Below are 23,311 nucleotides of genomic sequence, written 5' to 3'. Positions count from 1 at the left end.
GATATAAACATATAGGAGGGAGGAAAGGAAAGGGAATGCCTTCGTAAAAGTGGAGTGCAGGCTCCAGAGCAAATGATCAATAACTGAAAATGGTAATTCTTTAGTCAGCAAAAAATGTTTCTTAAGGATCAGAGCACTGAAGGTTCCTGACCTGATTTCAGATAAGAGTAGCAGGAGATGGAAAACTCTACTTTTTAGGAGAGGCAGCCTCATCAGCACATAAGACGGATGATGGGACCTGGCTATATACAGCAGCAAGGAGCAGGGTTTTGTGGCAGAGGGACTTCATTCCCACAACAGAGCATCATTGTGTTTTCTAAATACCAGTCTCCTATGCTCAGCATCCCCAAACCACAGGACAGTCTGGCTGGAATCAAGATGTCTCTTGCATTTACAGAGGAAAAAAGGAGATCTCTCTTGGAGTCCAAAGTTGTGTTTTGGTTTGTTTGTTTTTTTTTTTTCTTTATTTTTTTTAACCAAACATACACAGTGTATCTTTGGCATGTGCAACCAAGAGTCTCTCAGTGCACTCCATGGAATTTGTAGGTGCAAACCTGGATGAACTCAATACATCAATATGGCCAGGTGACAGCAATTTATTTCACATAAACTTTTCAAGTTTCAAAATTAGGTTCTCTTTTATATTGCAAAAGAAGTAAGAATTTCTAAAAGTTCTCCAAAACCAAAAACTGTTTAAAAAAATCCCTGTCTGCACACCTTGCATGTGAGGGCTGGGAAATAGGTCAGACTGAGATTTATGCTCTGTGTAACTCCAAGCAAGACAAGACGAAAATTTCTCTCCTAAATATCTTTGCCCATCTCAGACTTGTGCCTCATCTGCAAGGTGACACCACAAAGGAATGCTGGCATCTCTTTCTTTTACCACCTCTTCCAGTGGAAATTTCATTGAAATAAAAATTGTCACAATAAAATATTCCAATTGACAAAAAGTATATGTTCCACATATTCATACAGGAAACAGCAAAAATTTGGCAATTTTACTTGCATTTTGAGAAGAAATTATTTTCAGAAGGAACACAGAAGTGACAAAAGATAGAGAAATGATGAGGTGATGGAAGGAAAGAAAAAATAATCAAAAGTTTCTGTCAAAGTCTGACACGTTCATACAGGAAAACATAAAACCTTTACTCCACTCTCTTCAAAGCTTTGCCAGTTACCTGAATCCAAGAAGAATGGCAGTTGCTATTACAAGGGCAGAGAAGGAAAGAGCATATCCAATGGTGTATATGATGGACAAATTCAGGAGCTGTTCTTCTGGTGCATCCTGAGAGCATATAAAGGAGAAAAGAAAAACAAGAAAGGGGAGGGGGAAAAGACAGAGTTCGTGGGCTTCAGTTCTTTTCTCCCAGCTGCTTTCTAACTTTTCTTAATGATAACCAGAAATCATTCTCCTACTTTTAAGTTTAAATGCACATATCAAATCAGTCTTCCACTTTCCATATGCTCTAAAGAAATAAAAATTTAATCTTAATTCCTCAGCTGCTCCCAGGTGTTCACTCTAACAGTTGAGTTTTGCAGCTAGGCTAGAAAAATAGACAATGTGACATTATTTCATAATAAAGCTGGAGAGGTATGAATTACCACACAAGCAAGTCTTAAAATAAGTGGCAAGAAGCACAGACACAACTCAGTCCTGCAGTAAAAATGGCAAAGCTGATTTTTTCAGACTTGAACACTTCAAGCAATTCTCCTTACTGTGGTAACGAGCAGGGTCCTTTGGTTACATCAATATTCAGAAATAAAACAAGCCAGATCCCATTTGTTGATGTTGAGGCAAAGTATGACTTGCATTCATGCAACCAAACTTTTTTTCTGCCCCCAAATAGTCTCTCTTCTGCCTCAACTATGCAACCTCCTGGTAACAAACCACAGCCCAACAGCATCTCATGACCTCGGTGTCACATCCTGCTTGGGATGGAGCGACTTGGTGTGGACCAGAGCAGTGGGGATTCTTGTACCACCTACAGTCCTGAGCAGGGGCTCTCTTCAGATCCACTGCTGAAGACATGATAACTGAGACCCTTGTTTGAAAATTCTGGCCAAAATCCTTACAGAGAAGAGAAGTTCTTGAAAAGGTACAGGTAGGTCTGAATTATAACAGAGGTTTATTGCTCAGTCTCTGAGGCACATTCATATTCACTACTCTGGTTCATTTCTACGTTTGTATCTTTGTCTAAATAGACTCAGGCATTTTACTTCCCTTCTTCAAGCTGCTAATTCTGCAACTGACTCATGAGACCTGTGCTGTACAAAAGAATACATTCCTTGTACTTCAAAAATTAAGTATAGTTATTCAGATGTACTTTGCACAGTCAGGAGGATTTAAGGTGAACAGGCTGTTCCTCAGGGATTTGCTAGGTTAATGCTTTAAAGGGAATGATGTGAGAGCTAGCTTATGAAAAGAAAAATCTCTTCAGCATCAAAGCTTAGGCAAACTACTGAAACCCAACAGTTTAAAACATCTACACAGATCAAAATTACATTGCACACATAGAGTAAACAATGTTATTTTATAAAGATTCACTAACATCCCCTTTAGAATTTGTTTTAGTAACAACCGTAACATAACACATAGCAAACTTATAAAAAACAAGCTCTTGTTCTCACGTGCCAGATGCATAAAATAAAGTAAGTTATTAGGGGGCTCTATATACATTAGCTGGGAAACCAAACATGGCTGTTCACATTTCAGGGAGTGACATTGTGTACACAGGGTTTCAGAATCCAGATCAGTTCATGGAAATCTGGGGGCAGGTGCCAAATGACTAAGTGTTACCACTAAAGTATCTCGCTCCTTGGCATGTCCCAACACAGCTCTAGAAGAAACCATAGTGGCAAAGAAGGAAAAGTCAAATGACTAAGCTTACAGGTTGCTTTATGAAAATGCGCTCTGCTGCGATTCCCCAGAAAATGAAAGGGACAAGGAATAAGGCTGCAAATTAGAGGAAAAGGTTAAATTTTACAAAATTGGAGAACAGAAACTATCTCTACTTCCATCTCCTCCTACTCTGCAGCCATTATTCCCTCAAGAATGAGGCACTGAGCAATGGGAACTACAGAGGGCAGAGATCCCGCAGCACTTGGGATTTTCATGAACTTGAACTGTTTAGACTAGATAATGTACCTAGTGCCTAGTACTCTGGGATAGAGAGAGTACACTCAGTTTCTGTGAGGAAAAGCATCGCCCTTGGAGGTTCACAGTAGTAGTGGTATCACGTGTCATGGGAATGCACACAGTATGCTAGCTGACGCCAATGGCTGTCAAAAATCCTCTGGAAATCCCTATGCTCTCCTTCATTTGGTGCCAGGTGTCTCAGCTCCCTGCAGAGTATAAAGCACTAGGGCAAGAAAATAACACTGACAAGCCTAATTCCATCGCCCACAGAAAATTAAGGTAAAAAGACAAAAAAAAAAAAAAGCAAAAAAAAAAGAAAAAAGGCAGGGACTGCCCCCTGCCCAAAGGTGAAAAGCAAATATTCTTCAGGTCAGTTCATCTTAATCACTTTAATAGCTGCTAACAAGACAGAGAGAGCAAGTGGTCACTATTACAATGACGTGACAATGGGGAAAAAAGGAAAGGAATAACATTAGGTCACTCCTGCGAGTGGGGTGAGCTGCAGTTGAGCTCTTGCACTGCACCACAGCTGGGATGACCTGATTCACTTCTCTTGGCTCTCTCATGTACACTTAAACCTACTCTAGTCTACGCTCCATGTTCCCTTTGTTGAAGGGGAGAGACCTGACATCTCTTACCGTCAGGCTCACTGAAGCGAGACAGAAAAGATTACTTCGACCGGACAAAACCACATGGGCACCAAAGACTATTATCCTCCTCTCTTCTGCTTTGTCCTAAACAACAGCATCAAGAGGAGTGAAAAACTCTTACCTGGTCAGAGGACTCACATTCAGACAGGTTCCTCCAGGGCAGGGTTGAATTCTCCTTCAGCAGCCATGTCCCCTCCAAGGTGCAGAACCGGTACACCTGCCCGTGCAGCACTGCCAGGAGAAACCGAGCCACAGGGTTAACAGGAGGAGAGCCTGCTTCATTGAGGGGCAAGGCACACAGAGCACTGAGCCTCCATAAAACCCTCCTTCCTCACCTATCACCCTCCTGGATGGAGGGGGAAGCTGCAGCATGGCAGAGGTAGAGCTTCACCCACTCCCTGCCTGCGGCTGACACTCTGCTACTCATCCTTGGAGAGGCTTTGAAGGATACGCAGCCACCAAGGGATCAGATGGCACATGCTCCAGGACAACTGCTGACCATTCAGCAGCAACAATAGCCTGAAATAGTTGCCGCTATCTTTGTGTGAATTTCACAACATCCATAATTTCCAGCTCGCTGAAATGTTAGATTTTGAGACACACAAATTCTGGGAAAGTTAAGCCTCAGCTACAAAATCCACATGGAAAAGAAGGTGCACAAAGACTAAATGTGCTTTTTCTTTTCCAAGAGAATACAGACTCAGAGAAACCCCAGAAGAGATATGCTAACACAGGCTTTCCAATATGTAAATGCTTATACAGACATCTGTGCTACAAAATGAAACCATAAATCTTTGCCTAAACTACCCATGTGCTCTTTTTATTCCTTCTGTCTATGTGTTTGAATAACGAAATCAACAATAAATTAAACAACTTTCTGAAGCAGTTAGTTGCTCGATCTTGTAAAAGCAGGTATGTTGAAATGGCTCATAATACAATTACATCAGATTGAAGCACCAAAATAAAAGTGCAAAAGAAAAGGAGCACTCAGCCATAGTGTATGAAAACAACCCCCCTCTCTAGTGTATAGAGAATTGGGGAAGTCTAACAACTTTTACAGCTGTATACATAAGCAACGCAGAGTTGTCCTTATAGTACAGTAATAGTGTCAGATGCTTTGCAAAGAAAGTTTCTTACTAATCACATTTCTGACCCAGTAAACAGACCTATTCTATATTACAAAGCTACCCCTCAAAAGCTGAGTCAATCCTTCAACCAGGATTAGCATATACCTAATGTTTGGAAATATACAATGTTTTGAGGTAGAAGCTCAGTTAGGAGGATTCAGTCCTACAAGGGCATCCAAAGTGCTTCTCAATTACAGCTTTTTCTCAAACCCATCCTTGCCTGCTGCAACCTCATCCTGTTGTCAGCTCCCTCATTACTGCAAAATAGAACTTGTTAGAATTTGGCATTTCTGTTCAATAGGAAAATTTTAAAACTTATTTGAAATTATAACAATCCAGTAGGCTCTTTGCATATTAGTTGGCAACTGGTAATCTGTTTGATAATTGTCAGCAGCAGACTTGTATTAGGTACTCTAAGTTAACAGTGATGCTTGAAAAAACAATATAGACATTAATATTCTAATAAGCCATTTTTAATGAGTATGCTAAATGGTGACTGATAATAGTTCTGGTAGGCATAGCTATTTGCCTTTGTAATTAGTACACAGAATATACCAGCAAAAAGTAATATAAAGTTGATATAAAAATTAAGTTATGATCGATGGAGTTTTTTTCTTACTATTAAGGATATCTATTTGTGTATGTTTACACAAAACCAGAAAGAGATATTTGGTAACCACCTGCAACACATACCTTCACAGAAACTAACTGCTTTGAACATTTTTCATCTGCTCTCATTATCTACTGCCAGCGACAACCACTTCCTTAGGCTAGGATATTGCTACAATGTTGCTCACGGGTATTGAAAACAGCCTCTTCAGGTACACCAACAATAAAAGAAAGACTAGGAAAATGTAGGTCCTCTCAGGAAGGATATGGGAGACCTGGCAACCCAGGACATGGAGAAGGTTGTGAGGTATTTAACAAATTTTTTGCTAGAGTCTTCCCCAGCAAGTGTTACAGCCACACCTTCCCCTCTCCTCTTCTCCAGGCTTAACAGACCAAGTGCCCTCAGCCACTTCTCATACAGCTTCCCCTCACGGCCCTTCACCATCTTCACTGCCCTCCTTTGGATGCTCTCTGCTTAATGTCTTCCTTACATTGTGGTGCCCAAAACTGCACACAATATTCAAGGTGAGGCTGCCCCAGTGCAGAGCAGAGTGGGACAATCCCCTCTCTCGACCGGCTGGCGATGCTTTGCCTGATGCCCCCCAGGACACGGTTGGCCCTCCTGGCTGCCAGGGCACTGCTGACTCATATTCAACTTGCCACCGACCAGGACCCCCAGGTTCCTTCCCGTGGCACTGCTTTCCAGCATCTCATTCCTCAGGCTGTCCGTACATCCAGGGTTGCCCCATCCCAAGGGCACTTCCCCTTGTTGAACTTCATATGGTTGGTGATTGCCCAGTCTTCTGATTTGTCAAGGTCACTCTGCAGGGCCTCCCTGCAGGGGAGTCAACAGCTCCTCCAGTTTTGTATCGTCTGCAGACTTGTTTAGTGTCCCTTCTAATCCTGTGTCCAAGTCATTTATGAGGATATTGAAGAGCACAGGGCCTAAGATGGAGCCCTGCAGAACCCCACTAGTGACAGGTCGCCAGTTTGATGTCATTATCATCCTCTGTGCTCGACCCTTAAGCCAGTTGCTCACCCACCACATGGTGTGTTTATCCAGCTCTTGTGCTGGTCATTTTATCCAGAAGGATCCTGCGAGAGACAGTATCAAAAGCTTTACTGAAATCCAAAAAGATTATATCTCCTGGTTTCCCTTGATCAGCTAGGTGAGTTACCTTGTCATGAAAGGAAATCAGGTTTGATAAGCAGGACTTTCCTCTAAGGAAGCCGTGCTGGCTGTGACCAATGACTGCATTGTCTTTCAGATGTTTTTCAATACTTCTCAGAATAACCTTCTCCATAATTTTATGAGGCACTGAAGTGAGACTGACAGGTCTGTAGTTTCCAGGGTCCTCCTTTTTGCCCTTCTCGAAAATCAAGACAACGTTTGCCAGCTTCCAGTCAGCTGGGATCTCTCCAGAATCCCAAGACCGCTCAAAAATTATCAAGAGGCTGTGCAACGACATCAGCCAGCTCTTTGAGGATTCTTGGATGAATCCCATCATGGCCCACAGTTTTGTAGGGATCCAGCTGGAGCAGCAGATCCTGCACAATTTCAGGGTTGACTGGGTGTTGGTAACTTTTGCAGTCATGGTCCAACAGCTCAGGGCATTGAGACCCTCTTGGTCCATAATCTGTGTTGAAGACAGAGGCAAAGAAAGTGTTAAACATCTCTGCCTTATTTCTGCCCCTGGCTGTGAGGTGACCATCCTCATCCTGTAACGGGCTGATGGTATTTCTATACTGCCTATTGCCATTAATGTATTTGAAAAAAATCTTTTTATTGTCCCTCACATTTCTGCCCAGCTTCAACTTCAGTCGAGTTTTAGCTGCGTGAATTTTCTCCCTGCAATGGCAAGCAACATCTCTGAATTCTTCCTGTCACTTGACCTTGCTTCCACTGGGCATACACCTTCCTTCTTTGCCTTATTTCCAAGAGAAGATTCCTGGTAGCCAAGTTGGCCTTCTGCCTCACCTGCTTGACTTCTGATACTTGGGCACTGCCTGCTCCTGTGCCCTTAGGAGGTGATGTTGGAAAAGTGACCATCACTGCTGGACTCCAGCACCTGCAAAAATTTTCCCAGGGGACCTTGCTTACTAATTTCCTGAGCAGCCTAAAGTGTGCTCTCCTCACATCCAGAATTGAGGTTTTGCTGGCACTTCTCCTCCTGTCAACAGAGATTTTAAATTTGATCACTTCATGGTTGCTCTAGCCAAGACGGTCACCAAATCTCCACTTCGCTCACGAGATCCACTCTGTTGACAAGCAGGAGATCAAGGAGAGCATCTTTCCAAGTCCCTTAGTCCCTTAGGACCCGTTCCATAAAACTGGTCTCCAGGTTTTTTAGGAATCTTCTGGTCTGGGTTGTACCAGTTGTGTGGTGTTCCCAGTTAATTTCTGGCAAGTTGAAGTCCCCTATAAGGACAAGGGCAGTTGATTTTGAAGTGTCTCTTAGTTCCTCAATGAATAATCCATTGTCATCATCGTCCTGTCTAGGAGTTCTATAGTAGACCCTTACAATGACATCCACATTATTTGTTTGTCCCTTGATTCTTATCCAGAGGCTCTCAACTGTGCCATTGCCAACTGTGAGCTCCATACAGTCTAACATTTCTATTATACACAGTGCCATTCCTTCACCTCTTCTGCCCTGTCTATCCCTCCTGAAGAGCCTGTAACTGTCCAATCAGGCACTCCAGTCACAGGTCTCATCCCACCAGGTTTCACTTATGCCAATGATATCAAATCTCTGGGACTGGGCCAAAGCTTCAAGCTCCTCTTGTTTGTTCCTCATGCTGCGCGCATTGGTGTAGAAACATTTCAGGAGTGGTAGACTGTAGCCAACACCTTGTGAAGCAGGTTGAGGGATTGTGTTAGTGCTCGCTTCCTCACCATCCCAGTGTTCATAATTGGCAAGTCTAGTTTTGTCCCTTTCATCTTTCTAAGCCAAATTTAAAGCTCTGTCAACAAGCCCTGCTAGCTCCTGTGCTAGAATACTTTTTCCCCTGTGAGACTGGTGCATCCCCCTAGGTGTCAGTAGACCAGGTGTTAAGTAGATCATCCCATAGTCAAAAACCCCAAAATTTTTCCCATTATGCCATCCTCAGAACCACTCATTGACTCTTTGTTACTGGAAGAATCAAAGAAATCTCTACTTGTGTTCCCGATCTCTCTACCAATTATCCCAGGGCCCTGAAGTCTCTTTTGGTTGTCCTCAGACTTCTCTTTGTTATTTCATCGCTGCCAGTTTGAACAACCAATAGCAGATAGTAACCAGAGTGCCTGACTAGACTGGAGAGTTTTCCAGTAATGTTCCTTACCCAAGCCCTTGGGAGACAGTTTTAGGAGGCCCCACTATCCCAGAAGGACATTTGCTCACCTCATCAGTTGTGTGGCCTTCTAGTTCCAGAGCCTCATACCATTCTGTGCTTCTATGACAATATTACGGATCTCACACCTGATGGAGGGTAGCAAGTAGGAAAGCATAATTTTTTTCCCCCTCAGGATTAGTGGACAGCTTATTGAAGTAAGCCATTCAAAACACCTATGCAAAAGCAGCGTTAGGAATTGGGAATCAGTAAATATTATATATTTGAAGTCAATGAAGGTGAAATCCTGGAGGTTTAAGTCCAGAGGATCACAGGACTCAGAAGTTCAATCTGACTGCCACTGTTTCTTCGAATAATTTTGTCTTGTAATACATGGTTATAGCTTATACAATCTCACACAAAAAGAAATTTTGCTATATTCCTGGAAAAAAAAAAAAGGAAAGAAAAAGAATTGCTAAAGGAGAATTAATTAAAAAACAAGCAAACAAACAAGAAAACCCCAAACCCCAACATTATTTCACATTCTGAAACGCTTTGTGAATTCCACCCCGTCAGTATTTTCTAGTGGCAAGGTCTAATTCAGATGAATGCTTAGCCTCAGTGTATTTATTTTATCTCTTCAAATCACCATGACATATTTTAATTCTCTATTATTTAAAAAGAAATGTTATCAATAAAAAAAGAGGAAAATCTATTGTATGCTGAAGCCTGGCATATATTAGAGAATCAAAGTGTTTACAATAGATGAAACATTAAATTTGCCATCAGAGAGAAAGACAAGGCAATCTATTTAAATATGAAGAAAAAATTAATGTAATGCTATTACACTGGACAGGAACAGTCCTGCCACGTCTACAAGTCACAAATACTTTTATGGACTTCTGGGTAGCCACACGCTGGCTGTGTCAGGTTACCATAGCCTCACTGCTTGCCAAAACTCATCAGTGCAGGACTCAAAGGCAACTGAAGACTAACCGGGCTGCCTGTACCCAGAAAGAGCCTTAAGAAGTAAAATAATTAATCAAACCAAAAATCAAAATAGAAGAGACTGCATATCAGAATGTGAGAGTGTATACATCTGGTCTAAGGAATAATTTATTAGCCAAAGTGCTTATGAGATAGAAAAAGTTAAAAAATGTTGACAGGCACTTTAAGGCAACATTGAGATTCTGGTTGATAAATACAGAGATGGTTATGAAAGATTTGAGAGACTGCACAAACCAGGACATGAAAAGAGCACAGGGTTGATGCCCTGTAGGCAGCAAGTTACTCTCAGAAATCTGAAAACAAGTTTCACTGTTGTGGAAACAGATTATATTCAGCCATGCATCGAACACCACAGTACCCACACAACATCACTGCATGGAGCCATGAACAGCCCAGTAATGGATATACACCACACACACAAAACTCCTGATCCCCTGCAGCTGGGCACACCCAGCCCCAGCATCATGTAGGACCTGTGAGGCAAACCCAGTCCAGGAGCACTGACATCTTTGAACATTGTGTGATCAGTTGCAGAAGTCCCCCAGAAGACACTGCCCAGTGCCACAGTCCCAAGAGTCCCAAATTTCACACAGCATGATACATATATATATATATAAAGATGGATGAGATCTTCAGTGTCCTAAAACAGATAAATGGAGATGGTATATGTACCCATTCTGCCTTTGCTATGGGTCTGATCCACAGCTCACCAGGAACCTCATTTCCTTCAGCTTTCACATTATACCATTGCTGAAAAAAATTCAGTTATTAATACGCACAGAGGCAAACTAACAATGACATGCTTGGAGGTGGCCTGTGAGCCAAGACAGAAGGAAGGCACGCACACAGCTTCCTCTGCAACTGCTGAGCAATTTCAGCTTCTTGCTTGCAGGTGGTTTAGTCAGAGGTGATTCACATTTGTCCATGCCTGAATCCTTCACAGTGACTCAGGCCCTCTTACCTTTAATGCAGTGAAAATACCAAACATACAACAATCAGCTTCTGTTCTAGTAGATCAGCATGATGAACAAACTTTTCTGAAGGTTTGAGTGGTTCCTGCCTCCTCGCTATCCTGCAATACCTTTTTCCTGTCTTGTAATGTTTTTTGTTACCATAAAGTCAATGTTTCCAATCATTCTATTGCATTCTAGAATTGGCTATCATCCTCTGCAAACAAACAAATATATCTACAGCTGGTGCACAGGGAATCCAATTTTATTTAACCTTTAAGTTAAATGCACTCACAAACTTGCACAACCTTTGGAACAGCAGCTTAATGAGACCAGTTTATTTGAACAGTGTCAATCACACATCTCATTAGAATTACACGTTGAAACATGGACTGATGCCCAAAACTCAGACTCTGTAAGCTGACAAAAGATAGAGTTAGCACTGAAGTTAATAATATCTATCTAGTGAACTTGTAAATCAAATCAAATCAAATCTTATAAGTATTTGAATACTTTTACATATGGAGAACATGGGTAAGAGGCTCACAAACATTTATTTATTAGTCCCTTTTTGCTAGAAAAAAAACCCAAACTGAGTGACTTCTCTGTTTAAAACAGCCAACCTGATCTGCATTTAACAACATCAGGGTGTCAAGGTCAGTGTGAGATTACTCACCCAACTGTTCCTGAGGATAAACTGGAACATTATTCATTGTAAAAATAAATTACAGCATGTCCTAGCCAATCAATTCTATTCAGGCACAGAGATGAGAGAATGAGAAGAACAAGAGACTGCGGTTTTGTCTGTCTACTCTGTGTCAAGTATTATAGACCTCTCTTCTGTTAATATCCATTCTCTATTTCCAGCAGGGGAATTGTTTTGGAAAAGGTAACAATTTTCTCCATAAAACAAGGACCTCTGCAGCATGAGAGCATCACGACAGTCTTCAATGCAGACTGGTTTGTTCCTGAAATAAGCAACCTGCCCTTTGATGGGGACAACAATTTATCAGAATTTAGGAGCTTGTGCCCCCATCATCAGCCTTTGTTCAGCTATCACTTGGTGTGACTTGGGCAACGCTCTCCTGAAAGGAATGACTCTTGGCTGTAAAAGTTGCTGCTAACTGTCACTCAGCCCCAACCCTGGCGCTGCTTACTGCAAAGACATCCTAAACCCAGGACTCATGCAGCTGAAAACACAACAGCAGGGAGCAGCCTGATCCTGAAGCCTCCAGGAAGTCAGAGGAGCCCCAGCCCGCAGTACTGCCCAATAATCACATTTATCAAAATGTTCCTTTGTGCTGGGTTCACTGCCTACCCGAACATCGTCCAAAATTATATTACCTCAACAGGCAGTTTAACTATAGGTACTTAATTTAGTATTCCTTTCCACTATTTCTCTTCCCTTGTAGTGTATTAGTCATTTCAACTCCTTTTCTTTATTAATGACAAGAAAAAAGCCTGTGCTTGCTTAGCTGGATCTTCCCTTGCACCGTGTAAAGGTATCTGTTAGGTCTGTGTAAGTTCATGTCCATCCCTCGGTAGGAGTGTGGATGTATTGATTTTTTTTAGCTCCTCTTGTCACTCCTCTTTGCAGTACTATTGTTTTTTATTGGAAGAGATTGGAGGGATTCTTGGATCTTTCAAGTTAGGCCCTAGTGATGGCAGCCTTTGAATTTCTTTCCCCACCTCTTACCCAAACCATATAACATTACTTAAAATTATTCTCTTCCTGCAGCAAGAACTTGCACTGATCACCTGAGGTGAGCTTGCGCAGACCTAACAAATACCTTTACACGGAGCAAGAGAAGGTCCTATTAAGCAATCACAGGCCACGCAACAGGCTGCACATCCCACCCTGTATGCAGTAGAAATCCTCAGAGCCTGAATCCTGTGCTGTGCTATCAAAAGCACAAAGTCAGAGTCTTTGCAGATGGAGACGATGCTGACTGGTATCACCCAAGGGATACTGTCTGCATATAAATACTTATTTAAAAATATTCCTTCTGAAAGTACATTAACACAACAACACTAAAGATTCCTGAATTAGGAAGTGTTAAGCTCAAGCTACTTATATGGATTTTAGTTCCTTCCAATAATACTGTTTCTACATATACAGTCATACATTTTTTTCCAACAGAATTCACTGTTTTATTCAGAATAGAGGAAGATAATTTATTGTGAAATTATTCATCCTTACTACCGTGAAATGTCAAATCATATTTAAGCAGAGTGAATCAAGTCTATATCAAATACAGTATTTTCTGATTTGTATGGTCCATTCAAAGACCACCAACAATTCAGCTCCCCAGTGAACACTAAGGGCTATTATCTTGTATGTGTACAGCGATGACCCAAAAAATAAAGAGCATATTTTAGTCACGTAAAAAAAGTCAGATTTATACAATAATTATGCAGTCCCAAAATTTGTTCTGCATGGGCATATTCAGTTCACCTAGTGCAGAGATCATCCTTGTCAGCTCTGCAATATCTTGCTTCACTCAGAACAAACTTCCTCAGTTAATGAGGCAATGATCCTGCAAAGAAGAGTCCCCTTTACTACATATCTCACAAGTAAACCCATTCTTCATAGTGAAGGAATAAAATCTGTAAAAAAAAAAAATATACAGAGACTATAGCTTCATCATTAATAACTACTCACATAATGGTGGCCAATAAAGGTTGTGTGAGTAAACAGAACTATGCCAAACCATAAAGCATTCATTAAGTTGCAAAGTTATACATCATTAGGTAGGACTTGATATCTCGTAAAATTTAAAATAGCTGTCTGAAAAACAATACTGTTTTTTAAACACAGAGCATTACCCTAAAAGGAGTTATACCCTCCAAGCATTTAATTAGAGTAACTTTGAGGCTGTATTACCTATGCTAGACACCACACAGACACCTAACAATTTTTTGAAATACACTTAAAAAAAAAATGCATGCATGTATGTTATGTGTGCATCAGGTTTTCAATAAAGAGTGTTTATGGACTATAAAAGATACGTGAATTAAATGTAATAAAGGGAAGCAGTTTATGAAAAACATGTATTTATGATAATGGTACAGATTTGCCAAGGTTTGGTATTGTACCAAAAAGCACCATTAAAAGTTTTGTTCAGAATAAATACAATAAATTTATTGCAACAAACGTGATTTGTAGCTTAATGTAAAATAAACTTAGAAAAACAGTGCTAAGAGGTTTTGTGTTTTAAAGTTATTGGATTGGTTAATGTAGTTAATAGAAGCCATCTCAGAGATATTAAAATGAAGCAACAAAGTTATGCAATAAAAAGTTTACTTAAAAGGATGCAAGAGACACAACTAAAGTCTTCCCAGAGCAGAGGAGGGGATCTGTTTTACCATGCCCATGCCCTAAGGCCTTATAAAAATAAACAAAACCCACTCCTAAATAAACAAACATGCAGACAGTGAAAGGAAAAAACAAGCTAAAAGGAAAGGAAACAACTAGACAAATCCTTAGCATAATGCTTGTTGAGCTAAAGCTAGGAAAAACAACTTTGAGAAAAACCAACATACAACTAGTATGTTAAATATGCGTAGCTAGGAGGAAGAAGGAAGTAAACATGCAAATAAACACCAGTTGGTTGATGCTGCTTCTGCGCAAAAGCTCCAGAACCTAAAGGCTAAAACCAATGCCAGGTGCTGCAAACAGTCAATCTTTGGCAAGAAGGAAATTAGTGGTATTTAGTTATCCTCAAAACCAATGGTATACAGAACTAATTATTCAATAATCCTAAATTTATCATGTCTCACAGGACAGTTATAAAGATAGTCCAAAAAAATCCTAAAGAATGGCACACTTTCAGCACAGACCCCTGCAAAACATGTCATAAAAAGGAACTCAAACCATCAAACTTCATTTAGAGCTGACTATAATTCCACAAGTATTACCCACTACCTACAGAAGGTAAAGAATGTGGATACTTCAAAGCAGAACAAATACAATGAAGCATCTCATGCATTTGAAAGACTGAAGAGTGACATTTTTATAGAGCAAGCTGTGCACTCTGGCATTGGTTAAAAGCTTATACATGAGCTAAAGCATCTGAAGCTCTAAAGAGAAATTGTATCAACTGCTAAAGGAGTTCCTCAAACATCACTCTTACACTCTCTGCAGACTTTGTGTTACAGATATAAGCTGCATCCTCATAGAATCATAGAATGTTAAGGGGTTGGAATGGACTTTAAAGATCACTTAGTTCCAACCCGTCCTGGCATGGGCAAGGACACTTCCCACCAGACCAGGTTGGTCAAGGCCTTATTCAACCTGGCTTTGAACACTGCCACAGTTGGGGCATCCACAATGCCCCTGGGTAACCTGTTCCAGTGTCTAAACACTCTCACAGTAAAAAATTTCTTCCTAATATCTAACCTGAATCTCCCCTCTTGCAATTTGTACCCATTATTCCTTGTCCTATCACTGCCATTCCTGATGAAGAGCCCTTCTCTGGCTTCCCTGTAGACCACCTTCAGATAATGGAAGGTTGCTATAAGGTCTCCATGCAACCTTCTCTTCTCCAGGTTGAATAGCCCCAACTTTCTCAGCCTCTCTTCATAGGGCAGGTGCTCCAATCCTCTCATCAACTTCATGGCACTCCTCTGGACTTGCTCCAACCGTTCCACTTTCTTCTGATACTGGGGGCACTGGAACTGTACGCAGTACTCCATGTGGGATCTTCTCAAGAGCAGAGTAGAAGGGGAGAATCACCTCTTTCAACCTGCTGGCCATGCTCCTTTTGGTGCAGCCTGGGACATGGTTGGCTTTTTGGGCTGGGAATTCACATTGCTGGCTCATGTTGAATTTTTCCATCAACCATCGACCTCAAGTCTTTCTCTGCAGGGCTCCTCTCATTCATGTCTCTCCCCTGTAGGTAGCATTATTCAATAAAACCCCAAACCCACCGAGCTCAAATATAAAAAGAAATACAGTTCTTACTTCTATCACTCAGGACACTGCCCTGGGCCACATCAAGATATCCCCATGTTTGGCCAATGGATTTCTCTGCTATACAACAAGGGAAAACTGATAATTGAATTTCAAGCTCTGTTACATCTCTCTTCCTTCCTGTCCTGAACTGTTCCTCTTTTCTCTGCCTCTTTTGCCCCACTCCTTTCAGCTACTGTCACACCATTCTTCTCTCCCCTAATTCCATTCCCCTCCTTGGTTCTCCTCTTCAGCTAATTTCTCCAGCCCTTCCTGTTGCTGCAATGCTTACTTCTATGCTGTATTACAATGTATGAAAGCATTACACACTTTCCTATTTCTCTCTCAGCTCCTACTTGGGCTTGCCTTTCTCCAAAAACACCATAATTAAAACTGCAACTTCACTCCGGCCTCTCAAATCTCCTTTCTCACCAGCCTGTTCCTCAGCCTTCCTCATCGCACCCCAGCAGCATCTCCTCCTCCAGCCAACCAGCGAGGTGGGGTGAAGTCAATTAAGAGCTTCTGCTCTCAGATCTGGAGTCTATTGCAGCTGACAAGAGCACAAGAAGTCCCGCTCAGCCCACACACCAAAAGCACATCTGGCCCCAACAGTCACACAATATTTAAAGAGAAAGGAACACTGCTCCACACTGATGTAGCCTCTGGAGACAGTAGGTACAAACTCAAGGAAGTCCAGGGAGCACATATAAGGAATTGATCCCCATGAGCAGCAAGAGTCATATCACCAATAGCATAGGAGCCATATTACTCTTCCTCATCCACACGCTGAAATACAGACTAATGTTTTGAAAAAAATGTTCTTGAAAAACATCAGCCTTAAAACAGAGTTTGATTTTGTCGAATCTCATCAAGTAGAGTTCTACAAACCTGTAAGCCACTAAATTTAAGCTCTTACAAATAATGAAGAAAGCACCAAGTCATTTCTATTATGAAAAACAGCATCTTTTCTGTCAATAGTGACTGGAGGTCACTAAAGCTGCAGGTAGGTCTGGATTTACCTTTCCATTACAAAGCCGAGCTTACATTAATCTCACTGATTCTTACCCTCCAACCCAAAGCTGGGACCTATCCAACCCAAAATTGGGATCTCTTACACCATTTTATTGGTAATCTTCCCCAAGTTCTCCGCTCATTTTTGTTTCCACTCAATTTTCATTGCTTGAAAGGTACTTGGATGGACATAAAATCCTTTTGACTTAAACTTTGCTTTTCCTGCCAAGGCACAATCCTTTCCTTGAATATCCACCGCCAACGCTACCTCACATTTTTAAAAGATTAGAGGCCCACTATCATTCATCAGCCACACCAACACATTTTCCACATTTTACCCATGCTTTCATTCTGCTTAAAGGAAATTGTTGGTGCTCTGCTTCATCAAGCTCCAGGACAATTATCAGGTAGGTTTTGTGTGTGAAAGCCAATTTTTTGCCTTCAGAGGAAATATGCTGATGAACACTTGATCCTTTTTTTGCCTAACTCATTTCTGCTCATTCCAATTGTCAAAAAGTAAATTAGAACCAGAAGGGTCAGACGACTCTGCCCAGGCACCAACCATCATTATTATTGTCAAACTAGTCATGTACCCAGGTTCTCTCATAAACATATTGCCCAGAAAAACTTTGTTCTTATTCAAAGGAAAAATAAAGTGTTGCATGGGAATCCTGACAGTTACCATTTGGAGCATGTCTGAGGAGGATTAGACACACTTTCAAAATTCATAGCAGGGTCCTAGGTCTCTCAGGGGAAAAATCTAGTGTATGACAGAAAACTGTCAAGGTAAAAGTTACCAACAAAACACACAAATGGGAAAGGATAATACTGCTAAACAAATGAAACCAGGTGCATGATTAGGAAGTGCAGTCATTGTATAGGTTAGCACATTTTCACATTAAAGCTGCATTTGTGAAATGGCATGAAAGGGAGGATGTTCTATAATTAGACTACTTACACGCAGACACCTATTAAGGCAGTACAAATTCTTTACATGACTACTCTACCAAATGAAAATACTATTAAAAATTCAAAGAGAGTTAATAACTTCAAGAGGCAAAGACTGAGTTGTTTTTACACTTACTTTTATATAAAACTATAAGTAGACTAAGTTGTATATTCACCATAATTTAACTGAGGGTATTGGGAAAAAGAAGTGCCAGGGATTCCTGAAAAAGGGAGGAAGAAGTGAGTTGCAGGCCATATGGCTCTTGAAGCAAGTTGCTCTCCACCTATGCTGTTTTAAGATCAGGCATTCATATTTTACCCCATCTTTTGGGACTTTGAGGGGGGAGGGGAGGGGAAAATCAGTAATTTACTAATTAGCAACATTTAAGCAAGCCCGATAATTAATAAGCTGCTTTCAGCAAGGCATTTAATTTTGTAGCACACACAGGTGCTGTGTTTATCTAGGCTGTTAATTAGTTCAGTTTACTCCTTGTCCACTGCAATTAAAAACTGCAAGTTCTGAAGTGTAAGTAATGTGAAGAAAGGTTTGAGGTCCCTCCATTTAAGAATATACTGGTACTGCAAACCAATAAAAGTGAGTAGATAATATATACTTCAGTTATGCAAGTGTGTACTGAGAGCGTAGATGAAGCCTAAGGTAATTGGTAAGCTCAAACTTGTCTAGCTACCTGCTCAACTAGCATGGGCAAGGCATAGAGGCAGTCCAGTAACTTCCTTGCAGCTGGATCTAATTGTGTTCCTTTCTCATATCCTATTCATGGTCAGATCAGCTGAGGGAAACTTCTCAAGCAGTCGCAGGATGAGGCTCAGCTAAGTCTCTGCTGAGGTGTGCCTTGACATCCTTGACAGTACTTTTCAAAGAACTACTTTAAAAGAAACAAAAATATGATACAGTTATAACTGAAAAATTGCTGGAAAACATGAAGTCCTGCCATCTGCTCTAAATATCACAGCAAGCTGATATCCCACAGCAAGGCTGTCCAGCATGAATACTATGTCCAGCAATATAGAAAACTTAATTCTTCCTAGAAGGCCTCAGGTGACCAGATGAACCTGACACGAACAACATGCAGCTGCTCCCATCACCCACTCACGCACTTCAGTGTCCGGTCACATGCAAAGTCTCCTTGTGTTCTGTAACACATCTGATGTATTTTGATTGCAGCAGAAGAGGAATCAGTAGATAGCTTTTCACTGTCCCCAAAGGACAGTCACATCTCAGTCCAGCTGAAAGGTCATAAACCACTGCTCTATTGCATGCAGCTCAATCTGAAGTTCACCAGCAATTTATTTAAAAATATATTTCATTTGCTTAAAGAAAATTGATAAAATGGAGAATGGCATTGCCACATGGTCCAAAATAAATGCATGTTAATAATATCTATCTCTTAATTACTTCAAAAATTATTTCTGCCAACAGTCCCTACATCTACCCTTGAGATGAACAACATATGTTAGAGTTCTCTGGTGTACTACCAGATGGAGACTGGCAAACACAAGCAGAGGTGAACTTGAAAGGCTAAGATTTTATTATTACTTTAAGCAAACTGAAATTGCCAATTAGCCTGAGACAGCTTATAGTGCAAGGAAGTATAAATTTTGAATTGCTTATGGGTTAGCAAATGCAAAGCAACATCTTTTTCACTGAAAAAAGGTCACACTCCTTTTCAGCATTATGGAGAGCTTTCTGGAAGCTTAGTTTTATTAATGCAAAGAATGGAAGAAGTTTAATAAATGTCTAATCATCTTCACCGTATCCAATATTTGAAGTGAAATTTATTTTCTTGCACGTAAAAAGACAAGCAGGTACTTTAACTATTCACTCACGTAGCCATCTGCTACCTTGGTTTTTAGACTATCTCAAACTGTGAAACTGGATGATTAAACAAAAAATGAGAGAGATTAAACCAGACAAGGTCTAACTTGGTACCTTGAACAAAATGTTCCTGCCATGCGCATACTTCAAAAACAGTCTGAAAGAAAACTCAACACAAATGTCCACTTCCTTGCCTGTAGGACTTTCCATAAACCCCTCTAGAAAAAACATATATTGTTTCCTTCGGTCTGCCTTTCACAGGCAACAGTAGAGTTTCACCACTGCAGCATCACTACCCATAGGAGGTCTCACAAGCCAAAGCAAGCATCTTTTTGTTTGTTTGTTTTTGCTGGCGCTCTGTCCCCAAACTCCCTCCCCCTCTGAGTTTGAACAGTGCCCAAACACAGGCAACTCAGGGAAAGGGAAGAGGACCAGGAGAGTAGATTTAATCCTGCAACACAGCAGATGCCCCAGGAGTGCAGCAGCTTGAACATCAACCCTCAATAACCACATTTGATAGCAAGGGGATGTGGGGAGCACTAAACCACATTTAGGAAAAGGTTAGCTGCAGAAGCTTTTCCAGTGGCCCACATATGGTGTGCCTAGGACACCAGTGGCATCACATTGCTCATGGGACAACACTTGAGCAAGACATACAGATAAAGTCAGTTATATTACGCTTCCAACTCCAAACTAGTGCTTACCACCAGCCTTCTCCCCACCATGCTGCCACCTGCCCAGCCCAGAGCACTCTGCTGTGGGGAGGGCATTGTGCTACTAGCCACCCCATCTGCAGTCAGTAACAAAATCCCTGCTGAGGCACAAGTCTACTTGAAAATTTCTCTCACCTGGGTCATGGTTGAGCATGCCATAGACACAAAGCACTTGTGGCAACACCTTGACAAACACAACAAGGTTCTGTTTCCTTTCCCAGCCCTTCTCCTTGGTGGACACAACAATCACAGATTAAACTATCTGATCCCAAACAAAATCCATTTCAACACTTACATTTTTGGCTGCTTGTATAGCAGGGAATAGGATCTGCAATATTGCATATATGATGTGATTACAATTGTGTAAATCTATCATTACAGCTTTTGGGTAGAGGAAGACACCACACAAGAAGGAAAGTATCAGTTTACAATCTAAACAACAGCCAGGACGAAGCCAGAGACTAATGCTGGGTGGGGACTGTGCAGACAATTTCCATCATCTCTGCTGCACCACAAGGTTTGTCTATCTCATAGCCCCAGGGAAATTGCTTTAAAAAAAGCATAAAATCCTCAGGGGCAAACTGCTAACCTCTGGCACTTTGGAGTTCCAAGGTAATGCCCCACTTCCACCCAAAGCCTCATGCAGCGTCCACACCTACCTAAAGACACATCAGGTAAAGAAGTTCTGCCAGCGAGCAAACGGGGAGTGCTGGAAAGAGGATCTCAAATGTAGATTACAGCGGGGGAAAGTGAGAAGAAGCTGACCTGGATGTATCCTTGCAACTAAAGGTACTCTGAAGCAGCAACCTGGTCTCTGATCTCTGCATTACCACAGCCCCACATGAAGCTTGGTTCATGCTCTGTGACCAGGCAAAATTATTGTGTGAAGTACAGCTGTGGTAGCAGATCTCCACTATTTCATCAGACTGACTGCACCTCTAGTAGCCAGAGGCAGCCACAAGGTTACTATCAGAGATCTGATATTACTGCTGGGTTATTCTCCCACCAGAGAGACTTTCAGGTCTTTCACGTCACAGGCTGAACAGTAATGTTGTTTCCAGGGGTCCCCAGGCTGTACTTTGCCTGATGATCTGGGAGAACAAAGGAGCAGGCGTCAGTATTGTAGCACATAATGTAGTGAAAAGAGGATAATACAGATAATAAAGTGAATTACAGGAGACAAGTGATTCCAGCAAAGGTGAATGACAACAGAAGTTATTAGTTAAACAAAGAAAAGGATTTCAAACTAGGAGAAAAGTGAATCTAGAGAACATAAGGAATCACAAAGCATTGAAGCTTCATGGACGACATCATTTAAAGGCGTACAAGCCACCTGGCCCTTTACCTGGCACAAGAAACATTCACGATTTAATAAGAGTTTCGTAGTTCAGAAGTCCTCCAATGGTCCATGTATGGTCATACTGGAAGACTTCATAGTAGTACAGACAAATCATTAGGTCCTGGACTGAAAAGAATCCAATGCACTCCTGGGGCACAGCTTCTAGTTTCATTTACTCCAAAGAAACAGACACCAAAACTGCTCGAACTAACTCAGTCACAGCAAGCAAGACAATCAGGAGGCTGCTTCAAAATTCACTACAGTGCCATAACATGATGCCAATACAGATACAGATCAGCAGTCAAGCCAATTCAGGTGTCAGACACCTCAAAACTATAGACAGGCCCTAAGCTGAGAAAAAAGCATTCAAAGATTTTAGAAGATTTTGAGTGGAGATCCCAGTAACATCAACATGGGTTGATGCAAGTCTGCAGCCAGACTCTGTGCTGCTCAGTGCCTATAGGAGCAACTGATGTGGCTACTGTTCACATAACTCTTGTCTGAAACTACTACCTCTGGAAGGTTTTTTAATTAAAAAGGATTTAGTGCTATTAAACAATAAAATATCAGAACCCCAGAGGAGGCATAATTGCAAGATGAATTGTGCAGCTCCACAGTTTCCAAATCCACATGGTGTTACTGGCAGCCAGCCTTCAATTATAAGAAGGTAAGAAGAAAAAGCACACAGCCAGTGACAGTGAGGCAAGGTGCCCACCATCCCTTAAAGGAATACTGCTCCCCTTGGAGTTTCTGCACTGACTGAACTTTGAGACATCTGCGTCTCTAGAACTTGCCATAATCTCACTGGTTACAATGTGGATAGCAAGGTGTGCCAACTTTACCCGGTGTAACTTCAATGCTACTATAACCTAAGTAGGCTTCACATAGGGGAGCAAAAGCTTCAACTCTGTCAGCCACAAGTAAGTGACATTTGCCTTCAACAAGCTTTGGCTGCGGTCCAAGACGTGTGCTGGCAACTTAGCAGAACAATTCATTTAACAATAACCTCCCTCCTGCTACTCAGTATCTCCCTGTAAAGACCTGCCCACAGTGGGAGTTGCATAAGAACAAACGAAAGCCAAAGAGAACTGGAGTAAAATTGCTCATATGGGTTTGAAACTTCTGTAGTTTGCTATTTCAAAGATTTATCGGCAAAAGCTTTGCTTTGGTTTTGGGGGCTTTTGGGGGGTAAGGAAGCAAAGCAGGGCATAAGTCAAGCATGTGTGTGTTCTGATAGTCCAGACATTTCGCTTCATATTTTCAAAGCATTTCAAAACAATACTTCAAAAACCAAGAAGTCTTCCCAAAGAGAAAACTTAAGAATTTCACTATAGAGCCCTGATCAGCGTGCTTTGTTTGACCAGAATTAGATTCCTTTCCACCTTCCATTTGCCCCAATGACAGTGCTTCTCACTGTCCCAAATGGCTTCCTCACTACAGGCACAAAGGTATTTTATATGGCACTTAAGGGACACAGGTGACTTTATGAACTCTTATTCTTAGTTGAGAATTCTTATTTCACAATTTCCTGCTAAGAAAATAATATAACCACCAATACACTTGAAGCACATGAATACTAATACAGCTACAATCACACCAATCAGAAAACTGATCTGCATGAGAGAAGAAAAGAGACAAGACTCAAAGGAATGAGGAGAAAAACCCACATTTCAGTTGGGTGAAATTCCTGATCTAGTTTGCTGCACAACCAGAGACAGAA

General features: G+C 41.3%; 1 protein-coding gene across 1 annotated transcript in view; it reads right to left on the bottom strand.

The window, feature by feature from the left end:
- GLP1R (glucagon like peptide 1 receptor) overlaps positions 1-23,311 on the bottom strand; it is a 90,076-nt gene that overhangs the window by 30,281 nt on the left and 36,484 nt on the right. Inside the window, exons 4-5 of the mRNA XM_051783450.1 lie at positions 3,908-4,017; positions 1,179-1,285 (exon numbers count right to left, since the gene is read on the bottom strand). Of these exons, the coding sequence (XP_051639410.1) occupies positions 1,179-1,285; positions 3,908-4,017 (217 nt within the window). The remainder of the gene's footprint in view (positions 1-1,178; positions 1,286-3,907; positions 4,018-23,311) is intronic.

This window comes from Manacus candei, unplaced genomic scaffold (genome assembly GCF_025592945.1).
Source record: "Manacus candei isolate 608988 ecotype Guabito, Panama unplaced genomic scaffold, ASM2559294v1 h1tg000017l, whole genome shotgun sequence".
Lineage (NCBI taxonomy): Eukaryota > Metazoa > Chordata > Aves > Passeriformes > Pipridae > Manacus > Manacus candei.
Note: the sequence above shows the minus strand (reverse complement) of the source record. Positions and strands in the feature narration are given on the sequence as shown.